The sequence below is a fragment of the Trachinotus anak genome, unplaced genomic scaffold, assembly GCF_046630095.1.
Source record: "Trachinotus anak isolate AG129_WGS33_773 ecotype Australia unplaced genomic scaffold, CSIRO_AGI_Tana_v1 ptg000032l, whole genome shotgun sequence".
In the NCBI taxonomy this organism is placed as follows: domain Eukaryota; kingdom Metazoa; phylum Chordata; class Actinopteri; order Carangiformes; family Carangidae; genus Trachinotus; species Trachinotus anak.
In genome coordinates, this window is record NW_027273883.1 from 12921390 (window position 1) to 12944146 (window position 22757).

A 22757-nucleotide genomic window follows, 5' to 3' on the forward strand; every position below is an offset into this window, starting at 1 on the left:
TAAAGTATCAACCTGGAATCAACCTGAGCTTGTGGACCACCAGTGATAAAAGCAGAGGACTTGGGGGTGTTTGAAAAAAGCATATGTTATCACCTGCATGTGTCAATCAACTTGGAAGCTTTCCCAGTGAAGTATAGTAATGCCGCATTGCTATTGGTCGAACTGGACGGAAGGGGGCGGGATCAGAGAAAACGCTGCTCTTGATTGGACGAGACGCGTGTGGCTCATGCAAGTTCAGGAGGCATGTTCTAAGTTCCCAAGTTGGATGGGAAGACTCAGAAGTGTGTTGCTGTGAGTGTGACAGACTGTGGGGTCTGAAGCAAAGCGACCGACCACGGTAAGAACCACTTAATTTGAATGTTACTTACAAGTACTTGTAATTACACAGTAACAACTGTGTCTGTTTTGTGTTGTTTTTTTCCTCCATTGCGTCGCCAACGTCGCTTCAGTCACTTTTTCCTGGTTGCTCGATTGACAGTTGTGACATGGAAAGTTTGTCTTTTAATGGCTAATGCTAACAATATAACTTGAAACCATCAGTAGTTTTTCTTGCTAACGCCGGCCTTCAGCACCTTTAAGACGTGACCTTTCTTTGTTGAAAGGGGCGTTAAGTTTTATTTTTATTTGAGTCTGTCGCTATGGGACATTTCCTGTCACAGGCTTCAATATTTCAGCCTGTAAACAAAATACTTTGATAAACTGCGTTGTTGGTGATGCTGTGTGTGAACTGCTGTGAACAAACTGGATATGTCGCCTCTGCTGACAGTTTAGCTTTGCTGTCCTAATGGCCTGTCCTGTGGTTTATTCTCTTGACCTTTTTTGGTATTTTTTCCCTGCTGAGAGAAGATGAGCAGATTAGGTCTGCAGCTGTAACAATATATTTTGTTGTGTTTTGCTCGAGAAAAAAAAAAAAAAAGCATGGCAATATACATTTCCAAGGATTACTTTTTGTTTGAAGGTGTATTAGTAAAAAGAGATCAGCCAGGGTGTCAAGTATCTGTAAACATACAAAGTTAAGGGATGTAACCCAGCCTTCCAAAGCTACAGTTGTGTAGGTTAGATTAGATGGTGCCCATGAAGATCAAATGGTATTAAAGTAGGAAAAGGCAGTGAAAATTATTTTTGACTCTTAAAAGCCACTAGCTTTGTGGGGCATTTAAAATAATCCTTTTAAAACTCTCCTTAGAATACATTGCTGCCTCTGTTGTGTTCCCCATGGCCATCTTCTGCATGCTCCCTGTTCCTGTCTCTGCTCAATCTCTTGGTAGCTATATTTAGCTGGTGTCTATTTAAGCCATTCCACTATATGCTCCACAATGCTCCTTGGGCCCTAGGCTAGATTCAGTAGACTTCTCTTGGGAGGCACTCGATTAGGAGACCTAAATTGCGGAGTTGGGAGAGAATTGAATTTGGGGAGTGAAGTGTGTCATTACCCAGACAATGTGGTTCATTCTTTCTGCATTCACTGATGAAAGCCAGACTAGACTTAATAAATATGCATCTCTATTACGTCATCATCGGCTGTTTGAAAGGAAGGTTTCAAAGATTTATACCAGGTGGTAAAATAGAAATGTCTGCCTGTGTTTAACACATTTTGTTGTTCACATTCATAACTACAAGAGAGGAAAATGGTTCCACCAAGTTACTGTAAAACTTGTAATTCCTATGCAGTGAACAAATATGCAATATACAGTATGGAGTTGAAATTTGGTAGTTTGTAGACATCTATTCAACAGACCAATAGCTTTGATGTAGACAGCCTGTATCTCAAATAGTGCCGGCCTTAGTTACCCGTGTCTCTGCCAAAACATTTCCCCACTAACCCTAAAGCCAGGGTGATCAAAAGGCCCACAACACACACAAACTACTAATGAAGAACTGAATGCTCCCAGGAAATGGGACTTCCTGCACACATACACACACATGCACACACACACACAGCAATGTGTTTACACCACCTTACAGTAGGTCCTTTATTGGCAGAATGGGTGAGGCTGAATGGCAAAGTCACATATCCAAATCCTGTGTTTGTGTGCACAAAGGATGTAAATTACTTAAAGCTGCAGTACTCACACTGTCGTCCTAATTGTACAACAGTGGCAGGCCTCTGAACAAGACACCTGCTCTCTTGGGGATGTTAACTGTCGCTTCACTAAGTTTGATTCAGATGATATGAAGGCACAGAGGAGTATGGGGCCTTGATTAGCTTTTTTCTCCGTGAACTATTAATAATGTAATCTGTTCTGTATGTTCCTACCGTGTTGCAGGAGACAGGCAAAGCCTCTAGGGGGCCATGTCTGGCGGCAGCAGTGCTAACAACAGCTGGACCATCCTCACTCCTGAGGTATCACCACACTGTAAAGAGCATAGGAATACGACCTCAATGAAATTGCATTATTTTTAAAAAAGAAAACTCCTTGTCCCAATTGATTTTCTTTTAGGTCACCTGAATATGAAGTAGGTTTCTTTAATAAGACTGTCTGTGTTTCTTGCCTTTTTCCAGATTTAACTTACTCAGAAAGGCAAACTGGCTTTTGGAAGCACACACATGTACACACATACTGCCTGGCACAGTGGCACTTTGGCAGTAGCTTTTGTTTAAGAGAGTTATGCTCATCATTTCTGCTGCACAGAAACAATCAAAGGATAGACTGAATGTTCTGTGTGTATGCATCATTTGACTGTTGTTTTTCTGTTTGTACCAGGAGACTGTCGCTGAAACCCTGAGGCCTTTGGCAGAGGGAACAGAGCACCATGGGGAAAGCCTTACATCTGCAGCAGGTATTTTTCAGAATAAATTTGAGCACTGTGGGATTATTTATGGCACAGGAAAAGAATATATATCTGTCATACAAAGCTATTATTTCTGTCTTTTGTTTCTTCATTTTTGTACTTACTTTAGCCCTTTGCATTCTCTGATTTTTACTTCAGTGTGTCAAATGATGCAGAGAAGTAAAAGTGAAGTGAAAAACAATTTACCACATCACCACTGCTCATCATTCTGTATTATGCACATTTGGTGTGCATATGGTGTCAAAATGCTCCATTTCAAATAATGTTAAACTGTTGCTATAATAAGTTTCTCTCTTGTCTCCTGTGTCTGTGTTTGATGAGCCAGGCTCTGGAGCAAACCAGCCTGCAGAGGGTGAAGCATCTGCAGGCGGGTCCCCTGTGGAGGAACACCTGGTAAGACAGCAAAACACAGCATTTTCTATTATGTATTATTTGTTACACAGCTTAGCTGAAGATGTAGTTGTGATTGGCCAACAAAAGCATTCTGATGTCTTTCATTTTGTGATTATACCACACTTTTGGTGAGTACATTCACCCATTTACTCAGAGCATTAAAACTGCGTATCCCCCAGGAGTACTTAATAGTGATTGGCCAGAGCTTGTGTAGCAACATTATTGCCCCTCCAACTAAATATTTATACCTGGAGGATGACTCACTTCAGCTGTTACCAGGATACGGGTTCTTGATGGAGTTATAAAATAATGTTAATCTCTGTTAATTTTGCAGTGCCAACACAAAGTTTCTATTTATAGAAATTTAGAAAATAAGAGAGGGCTCTTATTTAATTTTTTAGCAAGGGCTTTATGAAAGACTGGTGCAGAAAACTCAGAGAGTCAAAGGCATTTCACAATGACCTGGTTCATATATGTTTTTTAAAGTTAAAGGAATAGTTCAACATATTGTGGAATGTGCTTATTGGAATTCTGGCAGAGAGTTAGATGAGAATATCAAGACCATTCTCTTGAAACAACTAAATTATCTTAACATGAAGACTGGAAACAGCTAGCCTGGCTCCGCTTTATATTTACACCACAGTAGTATTCATCTATATCATCTAACTTTCTGCCAGAGAGTGTATAACCACATTTCCCAGCCTGTTGAACTTTTGTTTTTGAATTATGTCCTTTGCTTGAGTTTAAACCAAAATGCTAGAATATAGGTTGCCCTAAAACCTTTGAGTGACAGAGTTGTACTCTAAGGGGATTTTAATGACCTGATTCCAGGTGTCAGAAGAAAAAACAGCAGAGCTAAGTGGAGACACAAGCACTGAGCAGCACACCTCTGCACCCACCGCCATCACTGATGCCCCTGTTCCCACTTCTTTGGAAGTCTCCAGCAGCTTTGTTCCTGGCAGTGATGCACCCAGCCAGTCAGAGGGCCTACCCGAGGGGCTGGCAAAGTCCAGCCCTGACCCTGATTCATTCTCTGACTCCTACTCCCACATAACCCCCTCCTCTGATGAGCCCCCATCCTCGTTGCTGAGCACAGAGACTCTGGGAGGGATGGAGTTTATGCAAGAAGAAGAGCGGCTCGCACGGGAAGGAGCACTGCATCCACTAAATGGGGAAGAGCTGCAGCAGGAGGGGCAGGAGTCAGACCTGTTTCCAAGGACAACTGATTTAGGGAATCAGGCAGGTATGAACAGCAACGTTTAGGTTATTATTTATATTAATATTATAACCTCAGCACCAGTTTTTATTATGTGTATGTTGTTATATACACGGCAAAGATCATCACATGGTATGCCTGTATCCTCTCCTCTCTATTTTTGGAGACTAAGCCATATGTACTATTTGTGTCTGAAGTGTACTTGGTGGACCAGCTGGTTATGGACTTGTTCTGTATCTGGGCCAGGAAGTTGTCTGGAGAGGCTGTGGTTGGTATGAGGAAGGGAGCATGTTGTGACAGAGAAACTCTTATTTGCATGACAGCAGAAGTAAATTGGCTTCAGAGGGACTGGGACCTCAAAAGGTTTTTGCAGTTTGGTGTTTTGTCTGCAGCTCTTTGTCTCACTAAAGCATTAAAAAAGTGAGCCTTCTTTAGCTCTGTTGTGCATTCTTTCATACATCCTTTGTTTGACGACTAGAGTTAAGTGTCAATGAGTGAATCTTTGAAGCACCTGTTTATAGCATGATTGCTCTTTAGCAATAAAATGGGATGCACATAGTTTGGAAAGTTTAAACACTGTTGTTTCAAGGTGCCAGAAGTTCCGAAATGAAGTGTTTGAATCACTTTGTGCAGTTTAATGGAAAATAAGGAATGGCAATTGAGCAAATTCACCAGCGTGCCATGCACAGCAGAGCCAATAAAGAAGCAAATCTTACCTCCCATCAGGAGTTTTGTCTCATGCTGCAGGATCAGACCAGTTACAGCACCATACCTGCTGTGCAATCTAGTATCAGCTCCCTGAGTGCAAGAGCAAATTTGTGCCCAACAATGTGCAACGGCTTTGCTTTAAAATGATAAATGTCAGAAAATAAAACTGTCTAATGAATACCTACAAAGTAAATGATCTGCTGTTTTCACTGGTTGTGCCTTGGGGGTAGTTATGAAATAGATTAAACCCGTAAATTGCACGGTAATTGTCCAAATATACTTTAAAAAAAAGCTTTCATACTTTTCCTATACTGCTCCAGATTCCCCTGTGGATTCAGAGGTGGGTGAGGAGAGGACTGAGAGGACGGAGGGTGAAGGAGAGCCAGAGGTGAGGAGGAGGAGGTCTCTCTTAGCAGCTCTGGAACGGATCGGGAGGGCAGAGGAGGAAGAGGAAGGAGAGGAAGAGTTTCAGCTGCCACAGCGTGAGGAAGACAGCGGGTTCTCTGTGAACAAGTGCATCCTTGGTGCTGTCATTCTGCTAGGCCTCGGCACCATCTTTTTCTCAGGTAGGCATCACCATTTGACCCGTTGAGAGGGAAAACATCCCATCCCAATTCCCATGTTATTTTAGATGGATTTTAGGATGTTATAGCAAGGTTAGATAGAGGAACATGGTGCTAGCAGTGGAATAGATAAAGGGCACTTTGCGACTGAGGTGTATTATACCTGCAGGTGTCTTCATGGACCTGGATGAGGGTAGGTTTATTTGTGGGTTTGTTTGTATGTGCATGAGTGAATGAATGAGTGCTTTCTTGTCATCAGCATGAGTTTGTATGTGCGAATGTGCATGCAGAAAAAAAAATCAGTTTTGCTTCTGACACGTTTTAAAGCACTTCATGCTTTTAAATGTGTGTGAACTAGAGGAAGAGAGTGATTTATATACTTTTTCTGTTGGTAAATGAAAACCTTGTACCGCATCACCACAATGTGAACCAATAGCTTTAGCTTGACCACTGTGCCTTTGCTAGTCAATTTTTAGGTTTTCTTACAGCAGATTTTGAAAGAACATTGAGGATCAGGCAAAAATTGAAACTGGAAGTTAGCAAACTTTGAAATACAAGGTTTTCAGCCAGAAAGGAATACATTGCCCCTTATCTTTCCTTTTGAAATGATGCAGTATGTATGCCCTTACTCAGCTGAGCAACACACATTTTATTGCCTTGATTTTTGTTTGGGTGGGTGTCACTTTTTTCAGTAATAAGTAACAGAGTGTAGCCTCTGCTTGTCTTTTTTGACAGTGTATTATGAATGTCGAAATAAAGCTTTGCATAATGATTTGCAGAGAGTGACTATGGCACCAGGGAACTGAAAGAGTCAGATGTACCAGGAAAACAGGTCAGTCTTGCATCAATTCACTTCTTTTTCCTCCCTCTATTCTGTTGAACTTTTACTCATTATGCCATTTTGTGTATAAGGACAATGAGTACCACAGCATGAAGGTTTGGTGTGATATGCTCAGTAGGAGACAACCCACAATGCTGGCAGCATTACTGCTATTGTCTACCAACTGTGCAACTGGCTGGACTTTTGTTCTTTCCCCATTTCATCAACACATACTGTTCTCTCATTTCCTGGCTACTTTTTTCTGGCAATAATGATTCTGAGAAGTCCTCTAAAGCCTTGCCATTGTGTTGTACTGCGTGTGCACTTTGTTGACAGGAGTGGCTTAATCCAGAGGTTCCTCCATCACCACTAGATGCTGACAGTACAGAGCTTTTAAATAAGTTAGACAAAGGGAACCAGCAGATTTCTGTGCTACAAGCCCAACTTCAGGTGCGACTCCATTCTGTCTCTCACATTATTTCCTCCTCTGTGTGTGTGTGTGTGTGTGTGTGTGTACTTGTACTTGCTACATAGTAAGGATCAAAAAAAGTATTTTACTAACAGAGTGAGGACATTTTGGCCAGTCCTCACTTTTTGAGACACCTTAAAATCACATTTTGAGGGTTAAGACTTGGTTTTAGAGTTATGGTTAGAATCAGGTTTAGGTTAAGGTTAGGGTCAGGGTTAGGGTTCTATCTCACAAAGATAGAAGTACAAGTGTGTGTGTGTGTGTGTGTGTGTGTGTGTGTGTGCGTGTGTGCGTGTGTGCGTGTGCGCGTGTGCGCGTGTGCGCGTGTGCGCGTGTGCGTGTGTGTGTGTGTGTGTGTGCGCGCGCGCAGTATACATACAGTATGGTATATGAGTGTGTGTCTGTGCATATAAAGGTGTCACTGAGTGTGTAATATTCTCACTGGGCCCTCTTTTCCTGTTCGTTTTCTTTAAACAGGCACAGAGAGAAGAGCTAAATGTAGCCATGGGACAGGCAGCAGAGGGAGCAAAGGAGCGGCTGCGGTGGGAGGAGGTGGAGAAGGAAAACAGTAGGTTGAAGACAGAGATGGCATCTCTCCCTGTTCTTCAGACAGAGAATGAGAGGATGAAGAGAGAGCTGGAGTCTGTCCCGGCCCTACAGAAAGAACTAGAAACACTGAGATCGACTGTGACTGAATTAAAACGTTCCTCAGGTACAAAGGGACAGAGGGATGTGATGGAGGGTAGAAGATGTAGAAAGATGATAGTTTTTAGAAAGCAAGGGAAAGTGTTGGATATTTCTAACTTTATTCACCTTCCGTTTTCTCACTTGACTGCTCACTGTTCATCTTTGTAGTTCTAACAACTGCTTGTGTTTCCGTCAGCAGCCAGTGAAGCAGCTCAAGAACCTGTGAAGCCCACTCCATCGCCCCCCAGTGGCCAGCCAGAGGACAGCAGGCAGGACACAGCTGCAGCTGTGGAGAAACAGGCCAGGAAACCATGGAGTGACCAAAAGGAGAAGAAGACAGATTGGAAGAAGGAAAAATATGACATTGGTGAAAAGAAGGGGTTGAAAGAGAGGGAAAAAACTGAACGGAAGGAAGGAGAGAAAAAAGAACGCAAAGATGGAGGTAAAACAGAATGGAATAAGGGAAAACATGAGCAAGGAAAGTTTGACAAGGAGAAAGATAAGGAAGGGAAGCAGAAGGGGCACAGTGATGAGACAAAACAAAGGAAGGAGAAAGAGTGGAAGAAAGACAAAGGGAGCAGAGGTGATGAAGGGAAGCCATGGAAGGCTAGGGAAGGGAAGAGGGAATGGATAGAAAAGAGTGAGAGAAAAGATTGGAAGGAAGAGAAAGACTGGAAAAAGGCAAAACAAGAGAAAGTGAAAGAGGGAAAACAATGGAGAGGTAAGGAGGAGAAGACGGATTGGAAGGGAGGAAAGGACCACGGAGAGAAGCACAAGGGCAAGGACGAGTGGAAGGGAGAGAAGGAGTGGAAGAAAGTGAAAGATGGCTTCAAGGGAGGTGGCAATGAGAAATGGGAGAAGAAAGATTGGAAAGAGAAAGGAGAAAGGAAAGAGTGGAAGAAAGGTGGTGAGGGGTGGGGTAAAAATGGCAAAGATGAGGGTAATGAACGGAAAGGAAAGGGTGAAAGGAAACAGTGGGACGAGAGTGAGAATCGCAGCAAGAATCATGGTAAAGAAAGGAAAGGGAAGGACGAGAGGAAACAGTGGAACGAGAACGAGTGGAAGAGTAAGAACGGTAAAGATGATAAGGAATGGAAGAGGAAGGACGAGAGGAAACAGTGGAACGAGAATGAGTGGAAGAGTAAAAATGGTAAAGATGATAAGGAAAGGAAGAGGAAGGATGACAGGAAACAGTGGAACGAAAATGAGTGGAAGAGTAAAAATGGTAAAGATGATAAGGAAAGGAAGAGGAAGGATGAGACGAAACAGCGGGAAAAGAAAGATGAGGAGTGGAAGAGAGAAGAGAAAAGACAGAAAGAGAAAAAGCAAGACGGAGATTGGAAAAAGGACAGGTCAAGTGCTGAAAAAAACAAAGATGAGCTCAAATTTTCTGGTAATCACCATCATGGCCACCATGAAAAGCATGAGTGGGGAGACAGGAAGGCTCCTCACACACATCGCAGACCCTCCCTGGAACAGCCAGAGTACTGGGTCCAGCAGAGAGACCGGCTCCAGCACAACCCCAAACCACCACAGCACTGTAACTCATTGGAGACCTGCGCTCAGGCTGAGGGGCTGCTTCCTGTCCCCTTCCCTGAGTTTGACGCCATCCTCCAAACGTACCTAGCCAAGGCAGAGAAGGTGGGAGTAGATGCTTCCATAAGAGAGGAGCTCAAAAAGCTAGCTGCTGAGTTCTTCAAGGATGGGGTCTTTGTTCATGACCAGATAAGCTTTCAAGATTTTGTGGAGGATGTGGGAGATATTCTGGAAGATATGGTTGAAGGGGATGAGAACGGGGAGGAGGAGGACGAGGAAGAGGAGGAGGATAGCGCCATAGAGCAAGAAATGGAGGAGTTTGAAAGAGAAGTCATGAAAAAGTTTTCAGTGCCAGGAGTGGGAGAGAAAGAAGAGAGAGTCAAAGGGGAGTGGAGGAAGGAGAGCGGACGAGCACGGGGCTGAAGTGAAGAAATTGATGGATCTGTCAAAAGTAGCTGAGAGGAGTCATGACAGATGAGGGGTTATTCAAAGGGAACACTTGTTATTGGACCACAAATGCTTACAAGTATACATTAATCATCCTGTCATCCTTTTTTTTACGGGATCTTATTTTACCACTACCGGCTGCTGTCCCAGTGATTCAACTTATAATTTAATTTCACAGTTTTTGGGAAGTTTTGTATTTCACCTGCACACATGCACACACATCTTTGTTCACAGTGGTAGAGAAAATGCTTGCATCTGAAACAGACTATAAGGTTTATGTGGATGGATTTACAAGAGAAGAAGAAAACAGGACTACAGTTAAGCTTTAGTGTTGTTCCTTTAATGCAATGACACTTGTTAAGCATAATGCATACAATAGCTACTATTTGTGTCCACAGAAAACTCTCTAAAACCCCATGTCTAGCTGTACATCTCTGACTGAGCACCTGCAGCTCATGTTGAACCTCCACGAGTGTGACAGTCACGTCTGTAGATACTGTTACTTTCTCCCTTTGCATCGGGGAGATCAAAGCTGTTAGACTGAGTTAGATGTTACTCTGCTTTGACTCTCATCTCTAGAATAACTACTGTACAGTCTTAGTCACACATTACACCTCTTCCACTGCACTGTGCACTGTTGGACGTCTACCTATGCACTCATCAGGCCTGTACCTACAGTATGCCATCTTTATGTAGTAATTGCTATAGCCTGACTGTTAATGACAGATTACCTTCAAAACATTAACAGTTTTTTTGATAAAGGGTGGAGTGAATGTGAAACTGCTGAAATGGTTTAGTGAATATTCTATGTGAAATTAGAGAAATCTGCATTGATCGTGTTTCAAATGTTTGTACATATTGCATTAAACGTTTTTAAGAACTATGCTGAAATGCTGAAATATATAGTTAACTTATTTTATAGAAGTTGGCATAATATAAGTAGAAAACAATTGGCGGGCACATAAAATATTGACATGTTGAACATGTGTTTCTTTTCAGGTACAGAACTTTTATTGTGCACTAAAATGTCCTTAATTATTATTTTATTATGAATGTAACATTGGTTTTTATTGATTAGGTTGGTCACTTAGCGCTAAGGTCATGGGAAATAGTTTTCAAAAACAGCAGTAAGGAATTCCTTTTTTTTTTTTTGTTGTTATTTCTTTAACCACTAACGGTTGTCTTTCAGAGGGTAACAATGCAGCATAGAGACCGTTGTATGTTGGGATGCTCATATTTTGCCCATTTTATTGTTATAAGAACAGAATAATAAATGTATGCATCCATGAGATGAAAAAACTGCATTTTGTCTTTTTTTTTTTTTTTTTGCTAACTTGTGTAACAATTTAAACATTTGCCCACAAACATTTGATTTTATAGAGATAGACAGTGACTTTAGGTATTTGTTCATGCTTCACCTGAACCTGATGGTATTGGATTTATGCGTTGGAAAGAAAATGATATTTTTTTATTTTATTTAATCTTAATTATAGTTTCATGGTTGTTTGAACAATTGTCTCATCGGTTTCTGGTGAAGGGGAGTGGAGTCTGTAAAAGGCTCTTACTTGTGTTACTTGTTACTGACAGATCAATACAACACGAGTGTATCCTGTCCATGGTCCATGGATTGTCTTTGGCAGACTTAAGTCTTTGTGTCCTCAGGGATACTTTTTTGTTGTCCCCTCATTTTAGACACTGCATCTGGATGTGTGGAGATACAACAGCCCTGATGTTAGAAGAAAAGAAGAAAGCAAAAGACAGAGAGGGTGAAGTTGACTGTGACATCATTCAGTCACTGTGAGTCTGTTTTCTCAGTCAATAATTGTGTCTATTCGACACCAGAAGTTATAGTTCTGACCTGGTTAAATATAGATTTATTTTTTTTCACATAAATACTGTATACCAGTACAGATATCCATTCCTCCTCATATTACTGTAAAACTGCTGTACTGTGGCTTCAGTGGTGATGTCACGCAGACAAATAAAAACACACATACCTATCTGCTCATCCATATCCTCTCTGTGTAGTGCAAAGTTTCATACAGAGTTGTGTTCCCTAACGTACACTTCTCTGTAATGACTAACTGCCTAATAAAGTCTGTAAATCAGTCCTTGGGCACAGCTATAAGAGCATATGACTCAAAGGACCTCTGAGTTTCACCCACACTTAAGAGTTTTGAACAAAACTTTTTTAAAGCATAAAATGCATCTACTCTCCAGGCCACAAACTGGATCAGTGGGCACAGCAGGCAATCAAGAAAATTCAGATGTATAAATGATGTTTTGAAACATAGGCAAACAAGCCCCTGGACACAAGTACACCTACAGCAAAGCAACAATCATAAGACCAACTAGCAGCATTGCCCCATGGAAAACCCTGATGCTTTTACACTGCTCTGTATAGTACTATGAGTTCTCAGTCATCTCTGTAATACATTTATTTTTTTAGTAGCTGCACTCTCCTTCTGCAGTGACGGCCAAGGGAATGGAGGAGAAGTGTAGACTGCAGTTTCAGGTGTATGGGGATTTGGGTGTGTGTGTGTGTGTGTGTTTTGTGTCTGTCTCATACAGCTGAGACAAGAAAACAATGTGTGGGTATATTTGGCTGATAAAGCTATTGTGCTTGTTAGCACTAACTGCCTACCTAATATGCCACATAATTGTGCACGTCCTGTCAGACGTTTGGCTTGAATAATGTGACTCTTCTGAGCTGAAACCCAAGTGCCTCATTCTCAAAAGTTTTTGCAACACAGGAGGTATAATTACACCTGATATACTGCTTTCTTTTTGCTCTCTGCTGCAGTCCCACCCACAGTTGCACACTCATACACAGGAATGGAAAAATGTCAGACTACTGTCCACGCATCAGCATGAACTTAGCAAAACATTAAACTGTTAGTGTGCAGATGTTGTGATATGTATAAACTGTCCTAACTTCTGTTGCCAGTCTGAGTTGTTCTGGGGTTTTCTTGAATGAGGTGATTCATCCAGTAATCTGTAACTTCTGACAGAGACTAGCTACAGGCTGTAGTGGCATCTGGAAATGCCATCACGTCATGGAAAAAGGTCAGCGGTGTTTGGGTTTACATTTTTGCTCGTCGCAATTAATAGTGTACCAAAAAGAAAGCTGTAAATATATACAGACAAATTAGTGAATGTTTTATCTTCTTTACCAGGAGAAGTAGGCTAGAAAAGACCAGGAAGACTTGTGTCGGCACAGTTTACCCGCACACGTGCCTGAGTCTGTGAGTCTCAATGATTTTTTGCTGCCAGATCAAATTCTAGTTTAAGTGTTGTTTCTCTTCTGACCCAGACTGAACAGCATTTGCTGTTCACCGGCCCAACTTCCCTCCTGTCTGTCTTTCAGCTCGTGATGGAGTCTGCTGTTGGCGTGCTGGTGTCCCAGTTCAAGGCGTATGCTGGCAGTGATGGTTCCTCTGACACACTGAGCAGAGACGAGTTCCACAGACTGGTCACATCAGAGCTCCCCAACTTTGTCAAGGTAAGGGCTGTAGGTTTACACACAAACAACAATATAGCTATAACCAACAATGACATGATCTGACCACCAAGTGTTGCCTGTGCAGCCAAAGCCTGACCATTGTTGACCAGAAACTATTAAAAACACATTAGCAAGCCACACCATTGTTAGTTCATAACCATGGTCACTGTAGTTTATTTTGAGTCGATCACACATACACCCACCTGCTGCCATAAACACTCACTTGTCTACTAAATGTGAGTAAATCTACAGCTAAAAGTAGTCCCAGACAAAATCACTGTTTTGTGACGCAGGTATCTGTGACCTGTTTTTAAAGTTTTACATCTTTAGTAGTTTTGCATTGTTGCTTTTTTTTTTTCATCTTTTTGATCGTATTTGTTGACAGTAACTAAAATGCATCACCTTATTACCTTATCCATAGATTTTGCATCAGCTGCATGTTTGAAAGACAAAAGTCAGGGAGATATTCTAAGTTTGCTCTGCTCCTTTTTGTTTACCAGGCAGAACAGCTTTCTCGTGAGGGTGGATACATATTGAAATGCTTATCATCTGGATGCCATATTGGTTCTTATTGCTCTGACCATGTAATTAAGTGTTAGTCATTGCTTGCTCTTGTATGTGGGCAGTCTTTAATGCATGTGAGTCAAATTACAGTACTAAAAAGGAACATTTTAGAAGACTGTACTCTTTCCTGCCTGTGACCTTAAGCAGGAATGAGTAGTTATATAGCAGGATATTACTGCATCTAGTGTTTCATGTTGAATGTTCCAAGTAAACAATGAGTTTGTCATGAAAACAGATTTCTGACCTTGAGAGACTTGGAAATTTGGCCTTGTTGTGGTTGTGTTGTTTCACTCTGCATGTTTAACTAGAACACAATGGTAGAAAGTAGCAGTTCCTGTGGTCTGACAAAGAATACAGGGCTGCCTCTTCCAAGTGTGGAAAATTCCATGTGTTTCTCGTTGCATGAAGAGTTGAAATAAACGTTAGTGGCCACTAGATGGTGACACAGTCAAAGATCCTCTTGCCAAACCACCTCTGCTGATGTTGCATGAATTTGTGAACTGGTGTCCTGTGCCAATGGCGCCAGTCTCATCTGTCTCATCTCACCACACAAGCCCTGCATCTTCCGCTGTGCCTGTCAGGGTTGTTTCCAGCATTTGATGTATCTTCCTGTTTTCTTGCAGAATGCTGGTGACCCTGCAGCTCTTGACCAACTTATGAGCTCATTGGACAAGGACAATGATGGAGAGCTCAGCTTCCTGGAGTTCTGGCAGCTGATTGGGCATCTTGCTAGCAAGCATGGGGGGTTCAGCCAATAGAGTGTCCTCAGATACTCTGTTACAGTTCCACGTGTGTTAACTGATTTACAGTCATACAGTTAGGGGGTGGGGGGGGGGGGGGGGGGGGGGGGGGGGGGGAATAGGAAAGCAGCCAAATGGAAAACACCCTAGTGTTTGTTTCAACTGCGCAATATGTTTTTATCAGTGGTCTGCTTTTCTTTTCACTCTGGTTCTTTCACCAGCTGCTGCCAAACTGGCACACACACTAGTCACAGAATACTATTGAACAATTTCAGCAGTTTTCTAAACCAGCCCAGTCTGTTTCCTAACACACACACACACACACACACACACACACAAACCCACACTTACACTCACAGCAGCTTGTGCTTACAGGTCTGTGAGGGTGTTGGAGAATGAAAGCTGAGAATGTGTGTGAAAGCATTATGTGTTCATGGCTTGTCTAATTCCTGGAAACGCGCCTCTTGGTGTCTGTCATCTCTCCTCACCGCGCAAACAAAGGTGTGGCGTCGGCAGAGCGAGGTTTAGTTGTTCGACGCTGGAAATAAAATCGAGATGAAATGTAAACACGTGTGTGTGTGTGTGTGTGTGTGTGTGTGTGTGTGTGTGTGTGTTGCTTCCCAGGCCTTCACTTGTTAATTTGTTCGTTACTTTTTTTTTTACTATTATTTTTTTCTTGAGTGCACTATCTTTTAAAAATCTTTCCACAAGAGAGTAAAGGCTCAGGGTGTGGCCCCCGAGCACATCTGTGTGTTAGGAAAGCTTTGTTCGTGCGTGTTCTTACACGTTGAGAGAAATGATCTGACAGACAAAAGTAAGACTGGACTTTTTTTTTTTTTTTCCTATTAAAACACATTATAAGGACTCGCTGTGTTTTCCTGAGCAGCGGGAATGTTTGCAAGAAAATGTTGCTGAAAACTGCTGTGTTGCTCAAGCTGCGCCTCTCTCCACATTCCTTCGCTCTCAGGCACACGCCCTATGACAATGAAAAAAAAAAAAAAAAAAAAAAAAAAAAAAGTTGGCTGGAGTGAGGAGTTAAATCACGGAAAAGATATGTGTTGCAGCTTAATCCAGCCCAAGCTTGAAGAGGAGGATCTCTGAGAGAGAAGGAGCAGCAGCTGAAGTAGATTCTCGCCTTTTGTTCCCCGACCTAACGGTGAGTCTGCCTTATTCTGATTATGAATGTTGTGCTGAGCTTTCTCTCTGACGGCAGGACATTTCAATCCAAACTGTTTTCTAGGCAAACTAGAAAAATGATCAGTTTAGCTTTTTTTTTTTTTTTCCTGCGGTGTGTCATCAATTTTGTATCATTTGTCTCTATTGTCATCACCCAGCTTGGCGGTCACAGGGATCGGGTTCTCCTTCTTGGTAATCCAACCCCAATCCTTTTACACTTAAAGAGAAACCGGAGTCCCGAGTCACGTTTACTTATTTATTTGTTGTGTGTCAGTCCTGCCTCTGGCCGCTGTACAAATTGTCGGGATTAGTTGCGTCTAAATGTAAATGTGGGACGCGGGCAAGCCCCTAACATCTCTGTTACGCACGGCGCTGACAAGTTTTGGCGCATATGCGTCGAGGCCGTTTTCGCCCCGTTAAACAGTCACGCTGTGATGACTTTACCGGGGGGGTGGGGGGGGGGGTCAGATTGGGCTCCTGTCAGTCTGAATAATTAACGTTATATGATAAGACTCTAGCGGCGACACTCGGATGGTTTCGACCTGGTGCAGTTTAACGACGCGGGGGGAAAACAGCGACCCGGGCGATGACAGGTAACTTGCTCCTGGAGGAAGCGAGTCAGACACACCTAGTTCAAACAGCAGGAGCAGGGTGGAGCTGATCGGTCACTAATCAGCGCTCATGAACGAACTGTCGGGTGCCAGCGCATGTTGATGACCCGTGCTTGTCTTAAAAAACTTCAACAACTATCAGTGTGAGCCTATACCTACATTTTCTGTTAGCCTGTGTCAGCTGGAGAACCGGGGAGCGGGGGGTTGGATCAGGAGGGCTGGGTGGCCTTACCTGACTTACCTTTGGACTGGTTTGTACATGTCAAGCCTTCAAACTAGTTTCGGCTCTCACTATATCTGACTTACTCACCAGCGTCTGCACAATATGTAGGATTAAACTGATTTAGTGGAGAGGTACTATGCAAACACTATATGATTCATAAATGGTATGGGAGCTTGATTTTCCTCTGCAGTACCTGTAGATCACAATCCAAACATAAAAACACTAAGGACAGACGGTATGGTATTAGATAGATATTTATTAATAATTATTTATCATTTGTTGAACCAGAAGTCCTATTGTGATTGGAAGGAATACAAGGCCTGAGAAAAAAAAATAGATAAAACAAATAACAGTACAAAGTATGCTGGAATGAGCTACAGAGACAACAGGAAGTCATTTACCTCTTAATTTCAAATTGTCTCAAACTCCCAGAGGACCAGATTCCAAATCCAATTCCCTTAATTTGATATTATGTAACTTTTTTTTTTTTTTACCACATTAACATAAAAAATGTGATTAACCAAATTCCAAACCAGCAGTTTCCAATCAGCAATTTCCTGTTGATCAGGATCCTGTTCAGGGTGACAAGATATAGCTGGTGGATTATGGGAAAGTAGAAAAAGAAATTCTTTTTATTTTTTCAGATATTGCTGTATAGTTTTGTAAGTTTTGGCCTCTAAAAATATTCAAAAGAGAAATAAAACTATCACTGTGTTGTTAATCTGGTCATAACATCATATGAAACTGGGTTATGTCTTAAGACCAAAAGACCAGAAACCACGGAAGATGGTACAAAATTCTAGTAAAATGCCACAAAAAAGGAGCAGACATGCAAATAAAACAATGTTCGGGGCTTCCCACAAGCATTCATTGCACTTGAGTCATTATGATCCCAACTCCACACTATGAATCTGAGTGCAGTGCAAGTGCTGAGAGCCTATAGGAGAGCTTCATGTGTATTCAGAGCACACTTCCAGCAAGGCCACTTCTTGCTCTTATCAGGCAAAACCTAATACATGTTCCTTTTCTACCCATTTGTAATTCCGTGGCCCTGATGTCTCCAGTTCTGACCGAGGGCTTCCTGGTTTCATGTTCATCTCATTACATTCGGAGGAGACCCTAATGGATGGTGGGCTGTCAGACATTTTGATATATGGCCCGTACAGATACAAACACACACAGACACTGGCCGACCTGCTCCTGGGCTGCTGTTTGTCTTGTAGAGGGTGTTAGGAAGGTGTTGGGACAATTATAGTAACCTATGAAATAATGATGAACAGCATGCTGATGACAGATGCTCACTTGTATGTCGGAAAGAGCTGTGTGTGTGTGTGTGTGCGCGTGCATGTGTGTGCTGGCATTACAGGGAGACATGAAACAGAATCCAGGGTTTGGGTGGCTGCTCTCACTCACCCAGTAATTAGGTTAATGCAACAGAAGTCCTAATTGGTGTCATCCTTCTCTAGATATGTGTGTGTGTGTGTGTGTATGTGTGTGTGTCTTTCTGTCTGTCTATCTGTATGTCTTTGTGTGTGCGTCAGTGTACATAGGGGCATAGTGTGAGCATTGAGGTGTGACATCTGTGTCAGATGGGAGACTTACCAGCTTCTACAGTTACTCCAACAACATCACCCCAGGCACCCATCATCATTACCCGTCCCGTGGCCACCGCTGCCTCGTGGTAGTTTCCAGTACTCACTGGAAATCCTGCAGCGAGGTCTCACCCCACACTGCTGTGATACTTATCAACTCTACTCAAGTGTCTGCAGCATTTATTCAGGCCTTTTATTTTCTGTGAGCCGTTGCCTTGGAAATCTTGTTTGTTGAGACAACACAGAGCTAAATGGGAGCAGAGACCTAAAGAGACCCCTCTCTTGGCTGAATTATGTCTGGATACTTGAGGTTGCACACACACTGACTGTACTTTTTTAACACTGACTGAAGGCATAACTTTCTCTGTGTCCCAGTTCCATATGACCAAATAAACTGTATGTACGATACAGCAGTTTCACTTTACTTTTTTGCAGTTTTATATATATATATATATATATATATATATATATATATGTTTCCTAATGTCATTCTAAACACCAATAATACACAGTAGGAGTATGTACTAAATATTAAGTATCATAGTGTACGTACTGTTTTTGCAGTCACTATAAAAGAAATCAATATGCTTTTTTACCAGCAGGAAATGATGTCATTTGTGTGCTGATAGATGGCAATCAAACTGTTGGTGTGTCCCAGGTCCATATAACATTAATTTAACTAATTTCACTAATTTTATACAAGATACACCATACACCATAATAATTGTATACTGTAGACAATTTGTCATAGTGCACTGTTTTACATATACATTTTGGTATGGTGCAATGATGGTTGTATGTAAGTGTTCCCAGATCTGTTTTATCGGCACTTAGTTTTAATATATTGCAGATGAATGTCACTGTCAATTAAATGTCACATGAAGAAAGCAAAAGAGTTAATTTATCATTTTAGTTTTCTGACCCTTCTCTCATCACCACCCTCAATTCATTTTCAGTTTACTGCAGCCATGAGTAGCTTCTCTATTTCATTTGTGCATTGCTTTGTGAGACAATAGGCCCCTTTCACAGCAGACATTTGTCTTTGTAGGAAAAGCTCGGTTGTTACTAGTAACATTAACAATGGCTCTGTTCTATTCAAGTTGACAGTGTGACAGTGAGCCAGTGTGCACAACACCAGGACCATGAAATTGAAGCAGCTAAATGGAATCCAGCCACCGTTAATTTCATTATTTACATCTGTGCTTTTTCTGCTCTGACATGCCCAAATGTTCTATGTGAAGGCCTATTGGTGTTAATCAACAACACGTAGTATGGAAGTGGGATGTAGCTATTGTTTTCTAGATCTGACATCCAATGAAAGCATAAAAGTTGTCCCCATTAGCATCCCACGATGTTCAACTGGCAGTAAGAAATGTGCGACACAAATCAAAACTTCAGTCTGCATGTCTCCGGTTCTTAGCTTCAAATGCCCTTGGAGTCTCTCAATAAAAGCAGTATTAGATGTTTGCGTTCAGGCTAGTTGTTGATGATGATGATACTTGAGGACAGTATGCAGTGTATTCCTACAGTGTGAGGGGAGGTTTGCTGCAGCAGACGGGCAGCAGGCAGTAATCTGAACCTGTGGCCTCCCGCTGGCTTGTGGGGATCAGGTGTCCACCGTCAGAGATCACAGCTCCCATTGTGCTTACCTCAGAGACTCCCCTCCTCTTCAACCTTCCATCACTCCCGCTCTCTTGCTCTGTTTACCTCACAGAGCCTCCGGGCTCGGCCCCTCCATCTCCCCCTGGTTTCCTCTCCTCCTCCTCCTCTTCTATGCTGACATCACTTGTGTGTCTCACCTTTCTCACATGTTTATGTTCACAGGGCACAGCCACACATATTCAGTTCAAATACAATTTCAAGATGTGATCTGTCTAACAACAAAGAATTACATTTGCCCTTTTGTCATTGCTACAGATTTATGTCTTAAATGACAACTCAGGTTCTTAATCTCTATTATAATATAATCATTATATAATAATTCTGTACCAATATACCAATATTTTGACTATTTCCATCATTCAAAACATTCTAAATTAGGTGAGATGTTTTATTATCACATTATAATATATGATATGATTGCACATAATAAATTGTGAAGAATCCCTAATCTTAATCTGTCAGATGTGCACAAGCCTTCCAAGGTTATTATGCACATTTCTCCTTTCTGCAATGCAAACAAATGATGCACTAAATAACTGAAATAAGCCTTTTATCCACCCAAAGCCGAAAGTAAATGTATTTTCATATTAATAAAATTCACGGGAGTGGAATTAGTAACCTAACGGCATGATGTCTGAGTGTCTGAGATATGGCCATATCTCTTCTTGTCATGCCCTAAATTCTCCTCTCTACTTTTTGTCCTTGCCTTCCTCTCTTTAGATATGGAGTCAGCCATTCAGACGGTGGTAACCACATTTCTCGGTTCTGCCAGGGGGAAGGAGAACCTAGATGGGAAATCGTTCCAGAAACTGGTACAGAAACAGCTCGGCAACATCATGGAGGTGAGGACCTACATAACTTTTTGCTGTTCTTTGGCACCCTTTCCTGTAAACAATTGATCCATCAGTATAAACGGAAATTTTTTTTTCCCCCTATCATTCATTCCTATCACAACATGTTACTACTGACAGTAATGCCTGTTTGCTACTGTCTGTCCTTGTGTGTTTTGCTCAGGATACAAACAGCTCCTCTGCCATTAAGGAGATGCAGCGGGGACTGGATGAGAACAGCGATGGAAAGGTCAGCTTCCAGGAATACCTCACTCTGGTTGGCTACGTGGCCAACGCCCTCAGTCAGAGCAAGTCTGGCTGCAGTGCAGACACATCATAGATGCTTATGAAGCTGCAGTGTTTGATCCATCAGCAAATTAACAGCCTTTGTTTTTACTTTTTGCACCTTTTAAGTATCTTTTCTCGTTTCCAAATGTTCCAGAGATCGTGTATACATTTTTTTCACGACAGTCCGTAATAATTTTCCTTCACTTAATCTGACAGTTATGTAATGCTCTGAACTACATGTTGATGTTTGTCCAGATCTATCTTTTTTTTCAGTCACATCATACTGATCTCATTGAAGGACTCTGAACTGGACATCGTTTTTTTTATACAAATTAGACAAAGGATACTTACTATATTTTCAAAAATAAAAACTTTATATTAAAATCGTGCTGTGTGCAGTTTTTCGTTAGCAATTCATCAATGAGCAACTTGTCTCCTTGCTGGTGTTAACCACTGACTTCCATTATAATTCTGGTGGTAAACAACAAATATATACATACAAATACTCTATGGGCACATTGGTTTCCTTCATGTGGTTTGACATTGACCCACAGGCACCTCTGCAGCGATGCCCCTTCCTTCCACAGCTACCACCAACACTTGCTATATTTAGCTGTGACATCCCTGACTAGTCAAATGCAGCAGCCTTTAGATGCATCAACTACTGCAACCAGATCTTGACATACAGTATACGCTTCCTATTGTGTACCATGCTCCACTCTGCAACACTATACATACACACATATGGTGCATACAAGTGTGCACACACACTGCGGTGCCCCTCTCATAGACACAATACACTGCAGCAACAACACATAAACAAGAAGATGCACTTACAGTACATTCAAACATGCATATCATGGCATCTTGCAATGACAGTGCTTTTGCATTCATTTTGATGGTGTATTCTTTCGTAAGTGTGATCTTCTAGATTATTCGTTCATGTGCACATGATTATGTGTTTCTGTCGTTTATTTTTTGTCATTCATTTACCTGAACTGTTTCAAGTATGTCTTCCTTTCCAAATGCATCTGTGTACTGAACCTTTTTCATGCATATTTCGTGCATGCATATGGTGTGTTTTGAATGCATTTGTGAAAGTGTGCACCTGCGCGCGTCCTTGCATGAGCATGTTTGCCTTTGTGTGTGTTTTGCAAAGTCTTTGTTCTGGGGATTTCTCTGCATGGCTGCCAGGTGTGAAGGCTCCATTCATCTGTGCTACACTAATCCTTCGGATACAATATCAGGCATGACCCCCGTCTCCTCCAGTAAACACCTTACCCCCAAGCTTACCCGAATACCCTTTTTGCTGCTTAAAATCACATTCGAAGAGTCGCCCATCTTTTATGTTTATTTTAGCACTCCCTCCTAGCCTAACCTTTGTTATGACATTAAGTACAAAATGGTTGCACAACAAGGTAGCAGGATAATCCACGGTCACAATAGCAAGCTGTAGCATAGTGATTGATGTGTTGGTGTCGCTCCACAACACCTCATTGTGCTCAGGAAATGCTGTTGGCCTAGTGAGATGAGCTCATTAAAATATGAATGTTACACAATAATTGTGTCTCTCAAACTCACTATTCACACAGAGTTACTGAGCTGCAGAGATACTTAACTTTAAGCTAAGTAGCCACATTAACAGCATTTAATGTATACAAGGGCACTTGTGGTGTGTCTTGTGGTCATATTAAGGGCACCTCAATTTGCTTAATGTCTTCCTGTAGTTACAGTACCATTAGTGCTTTCTGTCAATATGTCATCTCTGACAGATAGCGATGTGGGGTGGGGGTGGGGTGGGGGTCAGGTGGATCTTACCTGTGTCCATTCAGCACATAGCAGGTGTCTGATGAGTAAACAGAGAAGGAGGAGAGAAGAGGGGGGTGGGGATGGGAAGGGGGAGAGGAGCAACAGGTGGAAGGAGGGAGATGGGAGGA

At 42.0% G+C, this 22757-nt stretch overlaps 3 protein-coding genes across 11 annotated transcripts; all 3 read left to right on the forward strand.

Annotated features, from left to right (window-relative positions):
• The first annotated feature begins 202 nt into the window (after positions 1 to 202).
• On the forward strand, positions 203 to 10936 carry pbxip1b (pre-B-cell leukemia homeobox interacting protein 1b). 7 transcript variants are annotated; one of them, XM_071469969.1, is made up of 11 exons: positions 203 to 337; positions 2268 to 2344; positions 2706 to 2781; positions 3119 to 3186; positions 4018 to 4429; positions 5431 to 5676; positions 5843 to 5866; positions 6453 to 6505; positions 6830 to 6943; positions 7440 to 7674; positions 7846 to 10936. In XM_071469969.1, exons 2-11 carry the CDS (start codon positions 2294 to 2296, stop codon positions 9606 to 9608), a joined length of 3042 nt encoding a protein of 1013 aa, XP_071326070.1. In that variant the 5' UTR covers positions 203 to 337; positions 2268 to 2293; the 3' UTR covers positions 9609 to 10936. The 7 variants fall into 7 exon arrangements, with proteins under 7 accessions (XP_071326070.1, XP_071326071.1, XP_071326075.1 ...); XM_071469970.1 differs by having other exon boundaries at positions 7849 to 10936; XM_071469974.1 differs by having other exon boundaries at positions 7440 to 7530.
• Positions 10937 to 12806: 1870 nt separating this feature from the next.
• Positions 12807 to 14528, forward strand: LOC139613377 (protein S100-A11-like). 3 transcript variants are annotated; one of them, XM_071469983.1, is made up of 3 exons: positions 12807 to 12877; positions 13000 to 13134; positions 14322 to 14528. In XM_071469983.1, exons 2-3 carry the CDS (start codon positions 13006 to 13008, stop codon positions 14454 to 14456), a joined length of 264 nt encoding a protein of 87 aa, XP_071326084.1. In that variant the 5' UTR covers positions 12807 to 12877; positions 13000 to 13005; the 3' UTR covers positions 14457 to 14528. The 3 variants fall into 3 exon arrangements, with proteins under 3 accessions (XP_071326084.1, XP_071326082.1, XP_071326083.1); XM_071469981.1 differs by having other exon boundaries at positions 12838 to 12877; positions 12955 to 13134; XM_071469982.1 differs by lacking the exon at positions 12807 to 12877 and having other exon boundaries at positions 12909 to 13134.
• A 906-nt stretch (positions 14529 to 15434) lies between these two features.
• On the forward strand, positions 15435 to 21204 carry LOC139613380 (protein S100-A13). The gene is made up of 3 exons (XM_071469984.1): positions 15435 to 15594; positions 20423 to 20544; positions 20717 to 21204. Exons 2-3 carry the CDS (start codon positions 20425 to 20427, stop codon positions 20870 to 20872), a joined length of 276 nt encoding a protein of 91 aa, XP_071326085.1. The 5' UTR covers positions 15435 to 15594; positions 20423 to 20424; the 3' UTR covers positions 20873 to 21204.
• The last annotated feature ends 1553 nt before the right edge of the window (positions 21205 to 22757 follow it).

What these genes read in the sequence shown, in the direction of transcription:
- pbxip1b (XM_071469969.1), top strand. Translation starts at nt 2,294, where the DNA reads ATGTCTGGCGGCAGCAGTGCTAACAACAGCTGGACCATCCTCACTCCT. An exon ending in TGATTTAGGGAATCAGGCAG is followed by an intron (nt 4,430 to 5,430) that starts GTATGAACAGCA and finishes ATACTGCTCCAG; the next exon opens with ATTCCCCTGTGGATTCAGAG. An exon ending in CTTCATGGACCTGGATGAGG is followed by an intron (nt 5,867 to 6,452) that starts GTAGGTTTATTT and finishes AATGATTTGCAG; the next exon opens with AGAGTGACTATGGCACCAGG.
- LOC139613377 (XM_071469983.1), top strand. Translation starts at nt 13,006, where the DNA reads ATGGAGTCTGCTGTTGGCGTGCTGGTGTCCCAGTTCAAGGCGTATGCT. An exon ending in AGCTCCCCAACTTTGTCAAG is followed by an intron (nt 13,135 to 14,321) that starts GTAAGGGCTGTA and finishes GTTTTCTTGCAG; the next exon opens with AATGCTGGTGACCCTGCAGC.
- LOC139613380 (XM_071469984.1), top strand. Translation starts at nt 20,425, where the DNA reads ATGGAGTCAGCCATTCAGACGGTGGTAACCACATTTCTCGGTTCTGCC. An exon ending in AGCTCGGCAACATCATGGAG is followed by an intron (nt 20,545 to 20,716) that starts GTGAGGACCTAC and finishes TGTTTTGCTCAG; the next exon opens with GATACAAACAGCTCCTCTGC.